At 31.2% G+C, this 17,774-nt stretch overlaps 2 protein-coding genes across 2 annotated transcripts in view; both read left to right on the plus strand.

Moving 5' to 3' along the window:
• LOC107165601 (neuroligin-4, Y-linked-like) overlaps positions 1–17,774 on the plus strand; it is a 354,388-nt gene that overhangs the window by 116,806 nt on the left and 219,808 nt on the right. The window lies entirely within an intron of this gene.
• LOC107165609 (uncharacterized) lies at positions 8,757–16,547 on the plus strand. The gene is made up of 4 exons (XM_015513935.2): positions 8,757–8,982; positions 14,924–15,100; positions 15,356–15,637; positions 16,273–16,547. Exons 1-4 carry the CDS (start codon positions 8,917–8,919, stop codon positions 16,303–16,305), a joined length of 558 nt encoding a protein of 185 aa, XP_015369421.1. The 5' UTR covers positions 8,757–8,916; the 3' UTR covers positions 16,306–16,547.

The following is a 17,774-nucleotide window of genomic DNA, read 5'->3' on the forward strand; positions in this document are numbered from 1 at the left end:
TTTTTTTTTCATTTCTTATACACACGCTTTTATGAAACGCATTTAACAGTAATAGTTACTTATTGCAGCTGGCATAAATTGGAGAAAAAAAATGCAATAATGGAAAAAATGCACAGCATTTAATGAGACTACGCGCTTTCTTGCGTTAGAGGATTTTTGTTCATTTACCGTGTTATTTTTATTTTCAATTTGTAACGCTGTCCTGTTCCGAACAAAATTATAATCAACAGTTCATATATCTATATTTATATAGACGTTTATATTCGAGTTTATAAAATATTTTCAACGAATATCAAAACTTTATGAGTCTTCTGTAGCTTTTAGTTTATATTTTAGTTTCATTATATTTTATCACGATATAAATATAATAATATGCAAATTGCATATAATATAATATATTTACTTTTAGAAATGAAAAAAAGCAAGAAAAAATCAAAGATTTTATGATTTTCAAAATCGATTTTGCTTAAAAATTTAGTGTCTTAACTCTATTGTATTGTATCTATACATGGTATTCATTAGATATCCTATTATCCTATATATTATATATATAATAACGAGAGACTGGATAACTGCTATTATCTCTGATAGATGGACCTTTAAGTTGTATTCAAATACTGTTGTGCAGTCAATATTCTATAATAAATCATAAATTACAAAATGTAGCTAAATTTAGACATATCGTAAATCTGAAACCATGCGTTAGTTATGAATTTTTTATACAGAATATAATTATTTATAAAGCAATATATAATTTCTACGTTTATGTAACTTGGTACATAATATTATAATTTTCTGGACTGAAAATGAGGGTTCATTAATATGTGATTAAGTGTCAACATGCAACCCGAAGTGCATTTTAGTTTACGCGACTATTTTCCATATGACCCTCTAATTGTATCCTGAGCTACTATCTAGTATTAGTATTGTAAATAATTGTGTTAATAATAGGTATAACTGCTGCAGAAAGTTAAATAATAATAAATACATAAATATAAACTGATTTAAATATGCAGTAAAATAATATTACAGGTACCTAGGTATTGATCCTTATACCCTTATAGGTCCATTTCGCATGGACCACTTTACGTTTCATCACCACAGAAAAGACATAGTAGAGTATCATGCAATCCATATCGTTCAACGGTAGCTACAAATTTATATTTTAAGTAAAATTAATGTTTGAGGTATGTTTAGTGTCTGCAGTGGCATACTTAAGACTTAGTCCACCAAAATATATTCAATTTGAGGAGGGGAAGTGTATAGTAGTTGTATTATGACTTTGAAGAAAATACATACTGAGAAAATAATATTAGTTTTAATTAAGAAAAAGAAAATTTTTAAATAAGTATATAATGTTATTTTTTTAATAAAAACTTTTTTTCGAAACCTTTAAAAACCATTAAAAACTGCTGATAATGGTTTATTGAATATTTTTGGAAAGGTTCCACCAATTGTTGTGCATGGTTTTATTAAATACAAGATTCTTAAAAAGTGCCGCTATAACTTCATACTAAGTCAGTGGACAACTTTTTCTGAAAACTTAAAAAACTATTTATCAATTACCTACTACTTACTGGTAATAATTTATTATTAATTATTATTATTTATGACTTGTTATAAGATATTTTTGAAAGATCCTACTGTTTGTTGGTTCCTTTTGTTTATTTTACGATTTTTTTTTTTTAATTGTAACTAACTATATACCAAGACTGCGGCAACTACTTTTAAACACTTAAATTTATTAAAAGAATATATTATAATTTATATAAATAACTTGCAATAAGTTTTAAATTTTGAAGGGAGCGATGAATATGTTAATTTTACTATGGTATGCATTTTTTGTCTGCCATCACTTTTTGGTACAGTAATTAAAATATACTTTGATTTTCTACTTTAGCACCTTTCCTGGTTAAAAATTAAATTTAGCTGGTACTACGGGTATTGAGAGAAAAGATTTTCAATATTTGTCAAAAGTGTTAGTAAAAAAAGAAAACTGATTTTTATGCAATCATCAGTTCTCGATTTTGATTTTTAGTGTACCTAACTATATAAAAAAAACCAAAATATCATAAACTAAATATTTTCTGAATATTTATATTAATTATATTAGAATATTTCTGTCCATCATAAAATTTTAAAAATATTTTGATTTTTTTTTTTTGTCTTTTTATATAAGCGTAAGAAAAATCTCGATTTCTTTAGTTTTTAATTAACCATTGTCAACAAACATTATTGCTCTTACAAAAAGCTTGAAAATATACAATATAAAGTTATTGAAAAAAAGTTGTTGGTGGAAATTTAAAAAAAAATTTGAACTTAAATCCAAAAAAATTTCTTACGAGCGTCTGAAGTTGACGTGTACCTAAAATTAGATACCTTATACTATATTGTTGACAAATTAATGCGTCGCGTGTATTCTTAATTTGTCGTCTGCTACATTGCAGTCGAGAAGAAAACTACGGGACCTGAAAATTTGTAGGTAATAGTGGTATCTATACTAAAATCGATGTTTTATAGAACATAATTACTATTGTTATTGTATTAATGTTTACGGTTCGTTCGTCGTGATTCGAAAACTCGCTCTCTGCCGCACAACCGTATACCGTAGCTGAGTATATACCAGCTCACCTATCCGCTGGAAAACGTGTGCACATTTTATTATAATATTATTATTATTATTATTGTGTATTCGGATGATGTTTTCGTGCGTTTGCAATGTCTATAAGGCGGAATAATGACTTTTATGCGCTTTTAAGTCATAGTCGTACCGCGTTCGACGGATTAATATTTGTTTTTTTCTCCGTATTCATATAATATTCGTATGCGTATAATTTTTAATCCTCTATTTTCTGATGCATATACTTGCACGTCATAACAACATTATATAACTGCTCTGGTATACATAATAATACGACTGCTGCAGCTGCAGTGTTCTGCGAGTGGGCCAATTATACCGTCAAAACGTATACCGCACGGCGGCGCAGGTAGAAATATTATTATTATTTTTTATTATTATCGCGAGCAATAGCCGCTCTCGCTTTGTCGAGGAGAAATCAATGAAATTCGCAACAAAAAAATAAAATAAAAAACAAACGGACAAAAAATAAACTAACTCTCGTCTATTTCGCCAAAAGCGGTAAAAAAAAAAAAATTCCACGTATATCGTATACCTACATTATATAAAATGAGGCAGGGCACGTTTGGGGGCATTTTTGGCTATTATCCGTTTATCCGTTAGAGTCGTCGTCGTCGTCGTCAGCACGTGTATCGATTTAGCAGCAATAATAGTTTTCCCAACGAGAGTATAATCTATCGTATCGATTCTCGCGCTCAGTTTCGTGTGGAGATAAAAATTAAAAATAGGAAAATAATAAAGTTAGATTGTCTAATATGCATAACTTGTATAGATTGTTTAATTCAAACAAAGTACAAATGAAAAATAATAAGATTGTCTAAACGAAACGTCATCGTCGCTTCAAATATCTGTGTATACGTCAATTGTTCAATTCCAAAATGGTTAGGTAACTCTTAAAATTATATGTAATGTAGGTATTTAATAATAATAATATGTTTCCACTATGTCGCAGAAACTAAATTCAAAAATAATAATTCACGAAAATCTAACGTAGACACTGTCTACTAGACAGGTGTACCCAGCAGCGGTAGTGTTTTGCCATATTGTATTATTTAAATTATTTACTGGCATACGTGAATTTATTAATTTACTGACGCCGAGACAGAAGTTTTTGTATATGATTTCGTACGGATTTATATAATTTCGTAAACGGACAACCCAAACTGCAATATTGTAAAATCCTATTTCTTCGTTACGATATAATCAAAGATGGACGAACTAGGCGGTTAGTCTTATTATGGTGAGGAAACGACTTGCTGCAACAATGATTACGTATAATGTATATATCAATTGTCATTAATTACAATTTATAGTTATAATTATTTTCACTAATCTGGGAAAATAATTTTAATATTTAATTCGTCGTTTAATCAATATTATTATCGGGGTCTTTTCAATTTTACCTTCTTAATATCCTAGTAATATTAATAAAGTATGTCAGAAAATTAAAAATAAAATAATATTAAATACTAAAATTTACAATGTTATATTTATTATATTGTAACGACATACGAACAAAATAATTCAAATAGGTACTGATGTGGGTTATTAATTTATTATAATTTTAATAAAAATTAAATTAAATTTACATCTTTAAACATATTGATTATATGCCAGTTTATTATAGATTAATACATATTTTTATTTTCATTTTAACAATCGTCAAAAATGTACTTTGTACGTCATTTTTAAATTTTAAATTTATTTAATTTATGCTCAATTATCTCATGTATAATATAATGTTACAGTTAGAGTATACAACGTTATTTTGGTGTTAATTAACCAAAAATAACCATTATTAAATACTTTGGAAATCAACTTGATTGTCGTTAATTATAATAATCATATAGTTTTTTTTCACTAAAAACGTATATAGTTAACGACAACAAAAGTTTGATTCTGGAATAATATCCGGATTTTTTAACAATTTTAAGTTGATTTTAAATTAATAAAAAATAAAATAACTTTAATAATAGTTTTGGCAGAATATATACTGCACGTAAATGTGTCGTCGATTTTTTCCGATGAAAACGACTTTTGTGTGTTCAAAGCAATTCACAATAATGTAATAATATTCGCTTCTCTTTTACGCCAAAACGAAAAGATAGATTTTTATTGCCCCTAGCTTATTACATCTAAGAAATAAAAATTGAAATATTACATGTTATACACCATTATTATTTTTTATTTTTTTTTAGTTATTTCATTTTCTAATTTATGTTAGTAGATATTATGAAGTATTTCAAGAATATCAAGCCAATTTAATTATCCGTTTTTATCACATTAATTAAAACACTGACATCATATTATAATTGTATATATTACTATAAAATATAATATGCATAGGCTTTATTTAAAAACAAAGTTGATATTGTTTAGCGTTCAGAACTAACTCCTTTTTTTGTGTGTTTGTCTTGCTGACAGGGACGCTCAAGATCACTATAGTGACGTGAAGCTGGTAATCTTAATTCTGAATCTTTTTCCCCTTCACGCAACCAGAGCTACGTCCGGTCCACCGCGCCATGATTATTGGACTCGGTGGCAGAATTAATGATGGTGGGTGGAGGAGCATATTGAACTTTTTAGTTTTATCTTAAATTAATTTATTAGATACCGCATTTATCTGTACGCACGCCTATAAATATAATACACACTTAACGTATATTAATCGTAGTCTTCACATTTTGTTACAGTCGATTTTTTGTCCCGAAATTATTTTATTTTTTTCGTACTTAGCTACTTTTCTGATTTATATTTTATTTATTTATCTAACATCGGCGGCGTCCATGGACCAATAGTGAAATGTTTCCCTCGGAACTCCGTCCACCGCACCGGGGCTGCGTCTTCGCTGAAATATAATAATAATTATTGGACTGCGTTCTGGTCACCCACGTGGTACCCGTAACCGCTTGCTGTATGTTAGAATGAATATAAGGATAATTTTGAGTGACATATTATATGAAAGATACAAATAATATACATGACTATTGACCGCACTTATAAGCAATTGGATTTGAAGTCTTGGAGGCAAGGGCAATCATACCTTTGTGCATTGTGCTAAATTGAATTTCGTAATTTACTATTGTTATTTTTTTTGTATATCATATTGTTGCTGTAATGCTGTTCCGAATAATCTTCAACGGTAATATAATATTTTTATGTATAATTGCTCACAACATATATATTTTAATATTTTATTCATTGAGACATATATTATTATTGCTTTTATTGTTTTATATTTTATTATAAAACTCATTGTTGTATAGCGGCGTTGCGAGTTTTCGTGGCTGACCACCCATTCACCGGGGAAATGTCTGTATCGAACAATTAGTAAATTATAACTTGGATTTTATGGTTTCCACTCGCTGTACAGCACTAAGCTGTCAGTACGTTTTTAATTAATTTAAAGTTTAAAAATAAATAGCTCATATCGATCGAAAAGTGGCAATTAAATCTATGGGTTTTGTATATAATTTTGATATCAATAATATTTGTTATATTATCGCCGTTGTTACTTAATTATATATGATTACGAAAAAAGTTTTTTATACAATTGTTTTTATTACCTGGCGAGAAAATCGATTGCACACGCACACAACTATTTTAATTTTAAAGAAAGTAATATTAAAAATTAATTCTACTAATTATTATACATATAATTAATTTGGGTTAACTGAAGTTAAAACTTTTATTGCATCATTAAAAACGGAATAGTATCCGCAGTTGATGGCAAACGAAAATATAAAATTTCTGGAAAACAATTCTCCTCGCCGCCATAAAATTAAACGAAACGTGCTGAACTCAATCAAATTGTTTTGATTTTGGGTAAACAGAGAGTGAAAATTGGATAAAATATAAGTATTTATGTGTCTCTACTCAATGCAGAATATTATTATTCAGATGACAGCTGCTGTTGCTGGTGTAAGACGCGAGATTTGCTTGACCAATAAAAATAATATTGTTATAAATCACATCACTGTGGTCGTTTGATTATAATTTATATTATAAAACCCATCATGACTATTTAATAAATCGGTGATCGCATTGAAACGCATTTTAGTTATGGGTAGCGCATGTACCTACAACTATCATGACGTGTTATATATGTATTGCATAATGATTTAGTTGTAGAGAAATGAATCTCAGCTGGCAGTGATTTTTAGAGATTTATTTAGCCGAGGAATTCATAATTTTATATTGTTTTGTTGACAAATAAACCGAAGTGACAATATCAACAAATATGCACTTGATCATAACATTTGCTTATCACAAAATTGCGTTAATATCAATATAATATTTTTAGCCATCATCATAACCCACAGACTTCTATAATCAGGGCCGTAGCTGGAACAAATTTTCGTGGGGGGTTTTAAATCAAATAATATTTTCATTTTAAGTAATTAAAAAAACATTTATTTAAAAAAAAATCACATTTTACTATGTTATTAATGCATTTTAATTATTTTAAAGTAAATTTATATTATATACAATTTTGTTGTGTATGTTAAAATATTCTATTGCATTTTTCCATTTATTGAAAGGTTTTGTAACCAATAATCCTGGTTTTTGATGTGCACCTTTACCGATAAAATTATTATAAAATATAGCACAATATTTACATACCGCACCAGAATCTTGCATTTTAGTGTAACATAACCACGGAAATCGTTTAATCCAATTTAATTGAAATTTTAAATTTCTATTTCCCGACACAGGAAACGTAAACTTATCATCGGGCACCCAAACATTAGTGAGTAACTTATATTTTAATTCATCACTAACCTTTTGATCTAAACAGCAGCCAATATCAATAATATCATTTGTAGATTCCGTTATAATTAGTGTATCTGTAATTACTGCGGTAGATGTAGAACTTGTACTTGTTTCGTTCTCGGTTGTTTTTATTTTTTTACAAAAATAATTTGTAAGGGAATTATTACGCTTACGATTTGACATTTTATTAAAATAATCAAATAAAAAAGTATACAGAAATATTTGATTGTTACACAGTGTGCACAAAACTGATACTAATTTGTACTAAAATATTTGTAGTGGACTAGTGGTGTACTTATTTAATGTTCACGATAAAATTATTAATAATGCTTTAACTGTGTAGTACTGACACTATGGACAATATCATGGAGTTTTTTGAGATAAAATGACAATTGACAATACGATCGATAATTTATTGTTCGATAATATATTAAGTATTTATAGACGTTTCGTCTATCGACAAAACGTCTCTAATCTTGTATGACTTATCTATGTATAATATAATAATATTATATTACCTATATTCTCAGAGTAATAATAATATATATTATAGAAATCGCCATCAAACTTAGTTACTATATTATTACTTTATTAGGTACCCAAATGGCCAAATGGCCACATAGCAAATTATTATAATTAAGTTACTTATACAATTAAATTTATTAGTTGTAAAATATTTCGGGGGGGGGGGGGGGGGGTTGAACCCCTAACCCCCCCCCCATATACGGCCTTGTCTATAATACTACACTAGATAAGTAACTCCGGCCATAAGTTGAAGCCGGGTTCCACCATCTTCTTGATTGGCAAATAATATGCTATATCTTAGATATATTTATGGTAAATATTAATCAATTTTGTATTGTATTTTATTATGCCTAGACCTGTTGTTTGTGATAAAAAAAAATTATTGTATATAGATCATTTTGTCGTTGTTATTTTATTTCACCTTTAAAAAAATATAATATAATCCCATTTACTACTTATACATTTCGTTTATGCCAACCAATATTTTGCCAACCGCCGACAAAATGCCGGCTGTCCACCTGATCAGCTTCACCCATAACAATGTAAATTATATTATAGGAGTTACTTATCTAGTATAGTATAGAAGTGTGTGTAATGATCGTGCCTAATATTGTCGTATGGTTGGACAAAAATGATTGTATTATAACAGTGCTGACCTACGTATATTGCGTAACACCGTTTTAATCATTATAATATTAACATGTTTATTTTTATCGCCGCCGCCGTCGCTATACCAAGGTCACGGTTATTATAATGACGTCATCGCACATACCAGAGTTGCGTTTAAAATAATATTGTGGGGCGCCGCCGCCGTTCTGTTTCGTCAGAGCCGCACGAGTGTCGCACTATCGCAGTGGTCGTATTGCCGGCTGTACATCCATTGAACGCATCTGTACCGAAGTCATATCGTATCCCGCGAGTTGTTGTTGTTTTTTTTTATTACTATTTTTTATTGTCAGTTGCCGTTGTACTCGCCTACGATGTCTAACGCCTGCGTACCCGATAGTGTCAAGTGTCTGGACGGAATCGACTACGAAGTCGTAAAAGTAAGTGCATTCTAATATACTAATACGTAGCTGTAATGTCATATAGTATTTTATTTCGCTATAATATTTCTGTTGCTTTTGCTATCGATTGTGCAATACAGTTCAACCTACCGAATCACGATTGACTTTGTTTGTGCTAGTATTATACACATCGTATAATCGTATCGATCTCTTCCTCAGATACCAACCGCGGTATAAATCCAGTGATTGAATTGGTGGGGAAAAATGGGAGGGAGACGAAAAGATGTAAACATATATACCTTAACATTCAAACGAATTAGGATAATAAATACTAAGAAGGAGTATAAATAGATATTTTTGAAAAGTAATTGAGACTGTAGCCCCTCTCCCCTTCAATGCAAGTACAGAGTATAATGCGTTCGTTACGACCGCTACTATAAAATCATGATTGCGCAATGTTCCATGATTGAACATTACTCTAACGAATTAATATTGTGTTGCTTCAAACTGTACAGAGGAGGGGAGGGGATTACATGGTTGGCAGTGTAGTACGTTATACTTGGTAACCGAACTCGAAACTCAATAACACATACTTTCGAGCGTGTTTCGGTGTTTGTTTTTATTAAATAGAAATTATTTTCAATCAAGTCCAGCGTTTAGTACCAAAAAAAAAAACTACACAAAGGTACACGCAAATAATAACAACAAAAACAACCGTAGACATGTTATTGAGCAGCACATCCGTTTCATTTATTATTGTAATGTTACCGTACGAAATTCCACAATAGAAATCCCGGAAACGCACTTCGATCGGAAGCAATTTATTGCTAAAATGTTAAAAATGTCGATTGACTAAAAAAATAACTCCACAGATATGTGTAGGTACAACGTGCGTGCAACGTGGACCGTTCAATCGTAAATAGCAGTACTGGATTATTTGGCGTGCGTTTTACCGACTTATCGCCGTAATTTAGAATCCTAGAATTTAATAGAAAATATTCTAATATTATTTTAGGCACTCATGTCCTATAGCATCCATCCAAACGTTTTACTTATCATTACGTCATTATTATTGTATACCTATGATTTTCGCATGTTTTCAACTCCGTGGTAGACTTTACAAGTTTTTTACTGTCACTATTTAAATACATCATATTGTAATAGTTGTCCCCAGACATAAATTATTTGTACTGAATAAACACGATCTTTGATCGAACGATTATAAATAATTCGCTACGCTAATATGAATTTATTAAACTACTCTGCGTTTTTGACAACATACTATTTTTTTTTTTTTTTTGTAAATTGATTGACTTTTTGCTGATTAATGAAGTTCTTGTACAGGTTTGACGGAGTGTAAGTAAGCTTGGTCGGAATGTAATTTTTTTTTTATCAAATTCCTGAGTATAGTATACATAGTCTACATAGTGAAAAATAGTGGCACAACATTTCTTAGAACTGCAAAGTTTAGAAGTCAGGCGTTTATTGAGTATACCTGCATTATTGATACGATTATTTACGTGTTCAACACCGTGAATAATATTTTATAAAGTAATATTTATAATATGATGAATAGGTATTCAATCAAATGTAAACCGCACCAAGATGTGAAATTCTAAATAAAAAGTTGCAAACAACGCGGCGCGGCGGTGGTGACTGTGGTAATATAATTATTAATGAATTTAGCTGCTCTATTGAGTTTCAATGCACTCATAAACGCAACTTGACTGGGTTACCTTTAGTTTACTACCGTGTTTGAAGAGGGTACTGGTTATTGCGTATAGGATTGTTTTATTATCAGATACAAAATGGCCGCTTAACGAGATATCACAAAACATATAAATTTTGCCTTTAAAATTCGTAAAACTCATAATACCTTAATCATAGGTACGTCATGATTATTATTTATTTATAGTATATTTATTTAATCATAAAAGTGAACAATAATATTTATAAAATATTTGAGTATGTTGATACCTAGATATACTCTCTATAAGCAATGTTTGTAGTTGGAGAAGGAATAAGTATTAGTTGAGAAGTTACCGCTTGCTGATACTTATGCATTTTGCGAGGCATTTTGTTTCTCAGGTATAATCCTCTGATCGGATTTACATTTTAAAAACACTATTTACAAATAATACCCATATTATTCAATTAAACCCTTGTACATTATTTTCAAGTTAATTAGTTTAAGCTATACACAATGTGGTTTTGACCTGTTTTTCGTAAATTCACACAGGTTATAGGCATATTATTTTATTATAGGCATATTATTTGGCCGTCTCGACGTATAAATCATGGTTTTGCTTTCTACTACTATACCTACTCGGTTTTTCACTCATATCTGTACGCCCACACACAACCTAACTTTATAGTCGTCAAGATCTGATTAAAAAAATTCACGAAATTTTTATGTTCAAAAATATTGTGATGTTCTATGGTCATATGTAACAATAGCTTCGATAACTTCTAAGCCTGTTATAGCCGTATATATTATCATCTCATATAACAGATAAGAGACGAGTTTATAATGATTGACGTAATGTTTTGAGCTAAGGATTGATAGTTGTTTATATTGTATAGTCACTAGCCAACTCACCCCCTCCCCTTCACGGATTATTAACTTTTCTCGAAGGTAGAGAGATGATTGACGTTTTGAGCAGAAAAAGTCATGTCGGATATGGGGGCTACTCCTTTTTAATGTGTATTTCGTCGACTGTCGTACCGAAAGATGTACCTATATAAATTAGTATAATATTTAAGTCAAGGTAGGATAGATTCGCGTGCGCAGTGGAACGGCTAAGACAGACCAGCAAGTAGTTACCTACACATCAGCCTATTCACATATACCTATTGATATATTATTATGATAATCGTTCGATGCAAATCCGAAAGTATGTATTATATCCAGCCCAATCGGTTTTACGTCGGTCTGCGATTATTAATATCCAACGTCCGGCCACGGCTTAGCGAGGAACGCTGAGAGGAGAAACTGTGTGTGGTGTGAGTAGGTCACTCGTGAACCACAGGACATACAGGGGTTCGCCGGTAAACCGTAAACCTTTTGTCCACCAATGTTGCAGTTTCTACACATAATATCGAGGTTGTGAGACAGATAGAGGAGGAGAGTTGGCGAGAATACGGTTGCGTATAACGATATTATTATATAGTCGAAGCAAATATTCCACGCCGGTCCGGTCGGATCATGGCGAAACCATATATATATTATAAGTACTTTAGTTAGAGCACGGGAAAAGAGCTTAAACTCAAAGTAAATTCATATTTTGCAGATTATATTGTTATAACTATTGTAAAGTGTACATATATTAGACAACTATATTATTATAGTCGACATTTGTTTTTTCAGACTGGCAATACGCGCGAGCATTGTAACATAATATAATAGCTAGTATATTAGGATTACCGTGTATAAAACATATAATTTCAACCATAGAAGATCACCCTACCTATTTGGTTTTTTTTTCAGACAGTCCGAGCTTATACATTCTAATAATATTATAATGTCACCTTTTCATTATTTCTCTATAGGTACTAGCTAAAAGCTGTGGTTATTTTTTTCTTACACAATATTGTTTGTTTGTTTTTTTTTTTATTATTATTATTATTATTATTATTATTATGACAAACATGTTATATTATGTTTGTGCATAATTCAAAAAACGAAATATTTCCATCACGATTTTTTTTTGTTACCACCATTCTATTAAGCTCAAGTATGTAAGTTTCTTAGAAATAAAAACGTATAACGTGCTAACTATATTTGTTCCATGTGTTACCTACGTATATCAAATTTTTCCTAATATTAATAGATTTCTTGTGAGTTAGGTTAGTTTATTATCATATCTATTATGTAATATGGTTTATAAAATGTGTGGTGTGTTTTTCAGATTCTTACTTCAAACACGCTTTTTATAACACGGTAATAACTAATAAGTACCTATTTAAGTATATCTGAGTCAACTATTTAGGTATTGTTTTTCTTTTCTTAGGATATAGTGTTATTAAAAGTGGATGGGAAACTGGGAAATATTGCGAATAGGACAAATAGGTATTATGTTATTGGTAGTTTTTATGGATTAATTCGTTATTAACTGTAGTTAAAAGATATTTTAGCTAGTCTATAGGGTGGGAACGGGAACTCATTTTTTAACAGACCACGATTCATATGTTGTATCAGTGTCAATCTCACTGGTTAGAGAATTGTTATTATGCTTTATACACTCTTAATAAGACCATTATATTTTTTCTTCTGAATAATTCGACGCGGTTGACGATTTTATGAGGACATTGTGATAATTCGATTGTCGTGGCTATGGCGGTCAGTTATCGTAGACGTCCGTGGTCAGTCGGACATTTTGAAGTGTTGGTTGTCACGGTACACAACACTAGCAGGAGGTGAGATACAGAAAAGACAAATTTTGAAATTGATGGTGTGTGTTTTTTAATGATCAGAGGAAACAGAAAACAAAATATGGTTGTTCCTTGTTTTAGAACAGAAACGTATCGGGTGAGTCCGCGGTTCGTTGCGATTCGGTGTCAGTGGCACACTTGGTCGTTATATTTGATGCGAGAACGAGAGGCCGGCGGCGACCGGACGCGTTCAGCGCGACTCGTCTTCCTGTTCCGCTTAGGTGCCCTTACGGCGTGGTGGAAGAGTCGATGGTGTTACGCGGACGTGCCCCTGTGGTGGCGATTGGTAAAAACGTAGACTGCGGTCCTTGTACTGTGTACTGGCTTCCGCTGCGGACCGTGCACGATATGACTTGCAGAGTAGATTGCAATTGAAAATACAATGAAGAAGTAGGGACTACATAGATAATGCACCACCCGAATTATAATTGATTTAAACTGTTACCGATTGCTCGATTGTGCTATATCGATATTTGGTATTTAATTTAATTTTCAAGTGGAAAAAAAAATGCAAGCCTGTTTAACTAAAAATAATAAGGTATATGATGCAAAGCGGTGTAAACATTTTACGGACGGCTGATATCACGAGACTAGAAATACGCGTTTGATGGTTATTTATTAGTAAATATGTCCAATAGAGTTTTCCGCGACAAAAATAAATGAAAATACGATAAACGTTTAATACGCGTAATCATTTTATTTCGCTATCAACGAATTCGTATAATGAAATCAGTTGCCACAACTTAAGAAACGACCTTTAAAAAAGCCCAAAAATAAACAACCGCTCATTTTTAATAGTTGGCCTTTTTTACTAAGATTATACCACGGTATTATTGTTATAATGTTTTTTTGATGCGTGGATACAAATATTAAACTCTTGTGATGTGCCAAAACGTTTAAGTATTTTACAAAACGAATCGACAGTGTTGTATGTCTTTTACGGCATTTCGTATATTTATTTTCAAACTTATATACTCGAAAATAAAACGCTACACTATTATAATATTGTTATTGTTACCATCGTGTACGTAAAGTATATGTCATTCGACGAATAGGCGATAAAAAAGTTACGACGTACGTTTCCCTGAAATGCGTTTAAGTTAAAGTTGTTTAAAGTCTATGATAATAATATTATATTATACTCACTTAATAACGACGTTTGTTTTAATAAATAATATAGTTATTGTCGTCATCGTCGTCGTCGTCGTCTTTCGGTATTTTTACAACTAGAAAACCATTCGAATTATCCGCTTTCCGCCAGTAAAATGAATATAAGCACCGTTTTCGTTTGCATATCACTATTTTTATTATTATTATATTATATACTCGTATATTTTTGGACACGCTCCTTAACCGTTCGGTTACCGCGTTTGTAACCAGCTATATTAAAAGGCAGATTACGGATGTATAACAATAATTATACTGACAGTGCTAACGTTACAAAATATATTACTATTAAGTATTATTATACTACAATGTTATTGTGTTCTTATTAGGTGTTAATATTATATTAATGGACAATCGCATTAAAAACAAAATATTATTCTAGCATAACGCTCATTTCGAATGGGTGACCGAATACGAGAATACCATTAAACAATTGTCTTCGGAAGTGTTCGACACTTTGATAGTGAAAGACGAAGGAAAAATGCTGGACATCGCCGTCAAGGGTCTCGATGGGTTCCAAGGAAAGCTGAAATCGTCAATGGACGCTTTGGTGAAACAGGTACAACACCCGAATAATAATTTAAATCGCCATGACGATTACTGCAGATGACTACCACGGATATCGCGATAGTCGCTGCAATACTCGTGATGCGAAACACCATTACCCCGTCTATGTCTGTCCTTCACAATTTAGAAGTTTTCTCCCAATTTTGCGGCATTCACGATGAGATTTCCGTAAAATTATTGTAATTTTCTGCCGTTGTGTCACCGTCTTGTCTTTGCCTCCCCTCACCTCTCCGTCCGCCATGCATAGGTCAGAGACAAATCCGGCACGGACGAGCGGGCCAAATCGTTTGTCGGCGAGTGGGCTGAAGCCGCCAAATACCATGCCGATTTGAAGTACCATCACGCTGGTGGGGGTCCAAATGCCATGAAAGTGCGTTGGGGCTTCGAGGGTGCCATCAAGTACATAATCGTGTGCGCTACGCATCTGGCCGACGAGGGTGGCGATGATGCAGACTTCAAAAAGGAAGTTTCTGGCTACGTGAAAGATGTCATCATTCAAAGCTTGATCGATCATCTGAACGGCATTAAGGTGCGAACGAAATGATATTATTACATGTACTTATACGATCTACTTTTTTTCCCCACTAGGAACGTCCGCAGACGATGATGATAAATTATTATTATACTATACTATTTTCAGTAAATGAAAACATGTTAACTATAATAGTTTCACCATTGTTTAAACATTTACTACTTTGATCGCGTAAAATAACATGGGCAAGTATATTAAGTAACAATATGCGCCATAAACTTTAGATAGTGCTCTCCCAAAAATAACGAATAAAAGTAAAATAAAAGCACCTAGCTGTCAGATATTCGTGCGTCAGTTATATATTTTATTCGTGAAATAATAATGCTATTATCGCATGAAACCGTATTCGTATTATAACTAGACTTTGTCAGTATGGCGTAAAATGTATATTTTAAAAGAAATTTATAATATTATTACCATACACTGGTGTATGCCTCTTTAACGCTTACGTAAACAAACTATGATATCGTCATAATAAATTATAGTTGGCGATGGTTATAATATAGTATCCGTTATTGGTTATTATATTGCATATTGATCGTTTAGGAGGCACTTTAAGGGAAACTTAATATTATTGAGAAAAAAAAATACGTTGTTTACTTATTAATTATTGCTATTATAATACATTTCAGAGCGAATTGGAAGCTCTCCAAAAAACTTCGTAGACACAACGACGATGTTATGCACCAGGACGTGAACTTCTAAACATACCAATTTTAATATTATATAAAACAAACTTAAAATTTTATCAATTTATATGTGTGATTATATTATTATTTATAATGCAAACTATACAATCTCTCAAAAAAGTTTTTTTTTAATGATTCGTAGAAATTTAGTTTATTAATAAGTCATAAAATATTTTACTGTTATTTTTAAATTATATAATATAAATCATTTTGAAAAACCTGGTTGTTTATAAAAATTTTATTGGGTTAAGAATCCTTCAACTTCTGAAGTCATTAACCTGTAATAATTATAAAATATCGGTCTTCAAATTATGGGGATACAATATATATATATATATATATATATATATATATATATATATTATTAATTTTAAATGTACAAAAGCATACAAATATTTGAATGCGTAATGGAAATAGAATATTACATTGAAGGCTTGATGAACTGCGCGTCGAATAATATTAAATTTATTTGTCATATAAAGTGGTATTCGTTAAATTGCAAATATTATAGGTATATCTAAAAAATTGTATTTTATTGTTGTATCGAAAAATAAAATTCTATATGACTATAATATTAACAATATTCCTATTTGAAATCAGTTTTAAGCTCGATACACGATTAGAACAATATGTAGTATTACAATATATAAGTATATAACATTGTTATTATTATATAAATAGGTATTTTGTTCATTTTTGTTGAAAATTAATCGAGAGAGAAAATCATACGTGAACATATACATTGACTGTAAAATAAATTAAACATATTAAATTAGGTATCAATCGACTTTCATATACCTATCTAATACGCAGTAAAACCTTCTTACCTATAACAGAACTGCTCGGTATCAACTGATTTTTCGGTTTTTAAAGGATTTTTTTCTCTTGTAGTGACACTAATAAAGTGTGCGGGATATAGGTTATATAGCGGAACTGCTGTTATTTAGTGGTCCGTTTTAAGGAAGTTTTAATGTATTATGGATAGCGATACTCGCCATCGCGGAAGTGACGTATATCGTATTATATTATATATTTTAGTGTATTACAATAATTATGGCACACAAACAATCTATTGTCATCGAAAGTCGCTGCAGCTGTACGCACGATAAGTATAAAATAACTACGCATATAATATATATAGCGTTTCTACAGCCCCCCTCCCCGACCTTGTTTTCATTTTTGAGGTTGACCTGGTACCAAACAAATTTCAAAACCAGTCACGCTAGTTACACGCTAAATATATTTTTAAAATTCAAAATTGCCAGGGGGGGGGGTGCTGGAGAAACGTACGTTAATGACGTGACGTTAAAATATTACATATTAAATTAACCGAAAATTGTTTCGAATAGCGTGAAATTTGTGGTGAATTTAATATTGTCGTATGCAGATCGGAACTCGGGGGAGAACCGGGCAGGAAGTCGCGTTGTCATAATTATTATTATTAT

Source organism: Diuraphis noxia, unplaced genomic scaffold, assembly GCF_037042655.1.
Source record: "Diuraphis noxia isolate RWA-SAM2 unplaced genomic scaffold, SU_Dnox_SAM2 contig0003, whole genome shotgun sequence".
NCBI lineage: Eukaryota > Metazoa > Arthropoda > Insecta > Hemiptera > Aphididae > Diuraphis > Diuraphis noxia.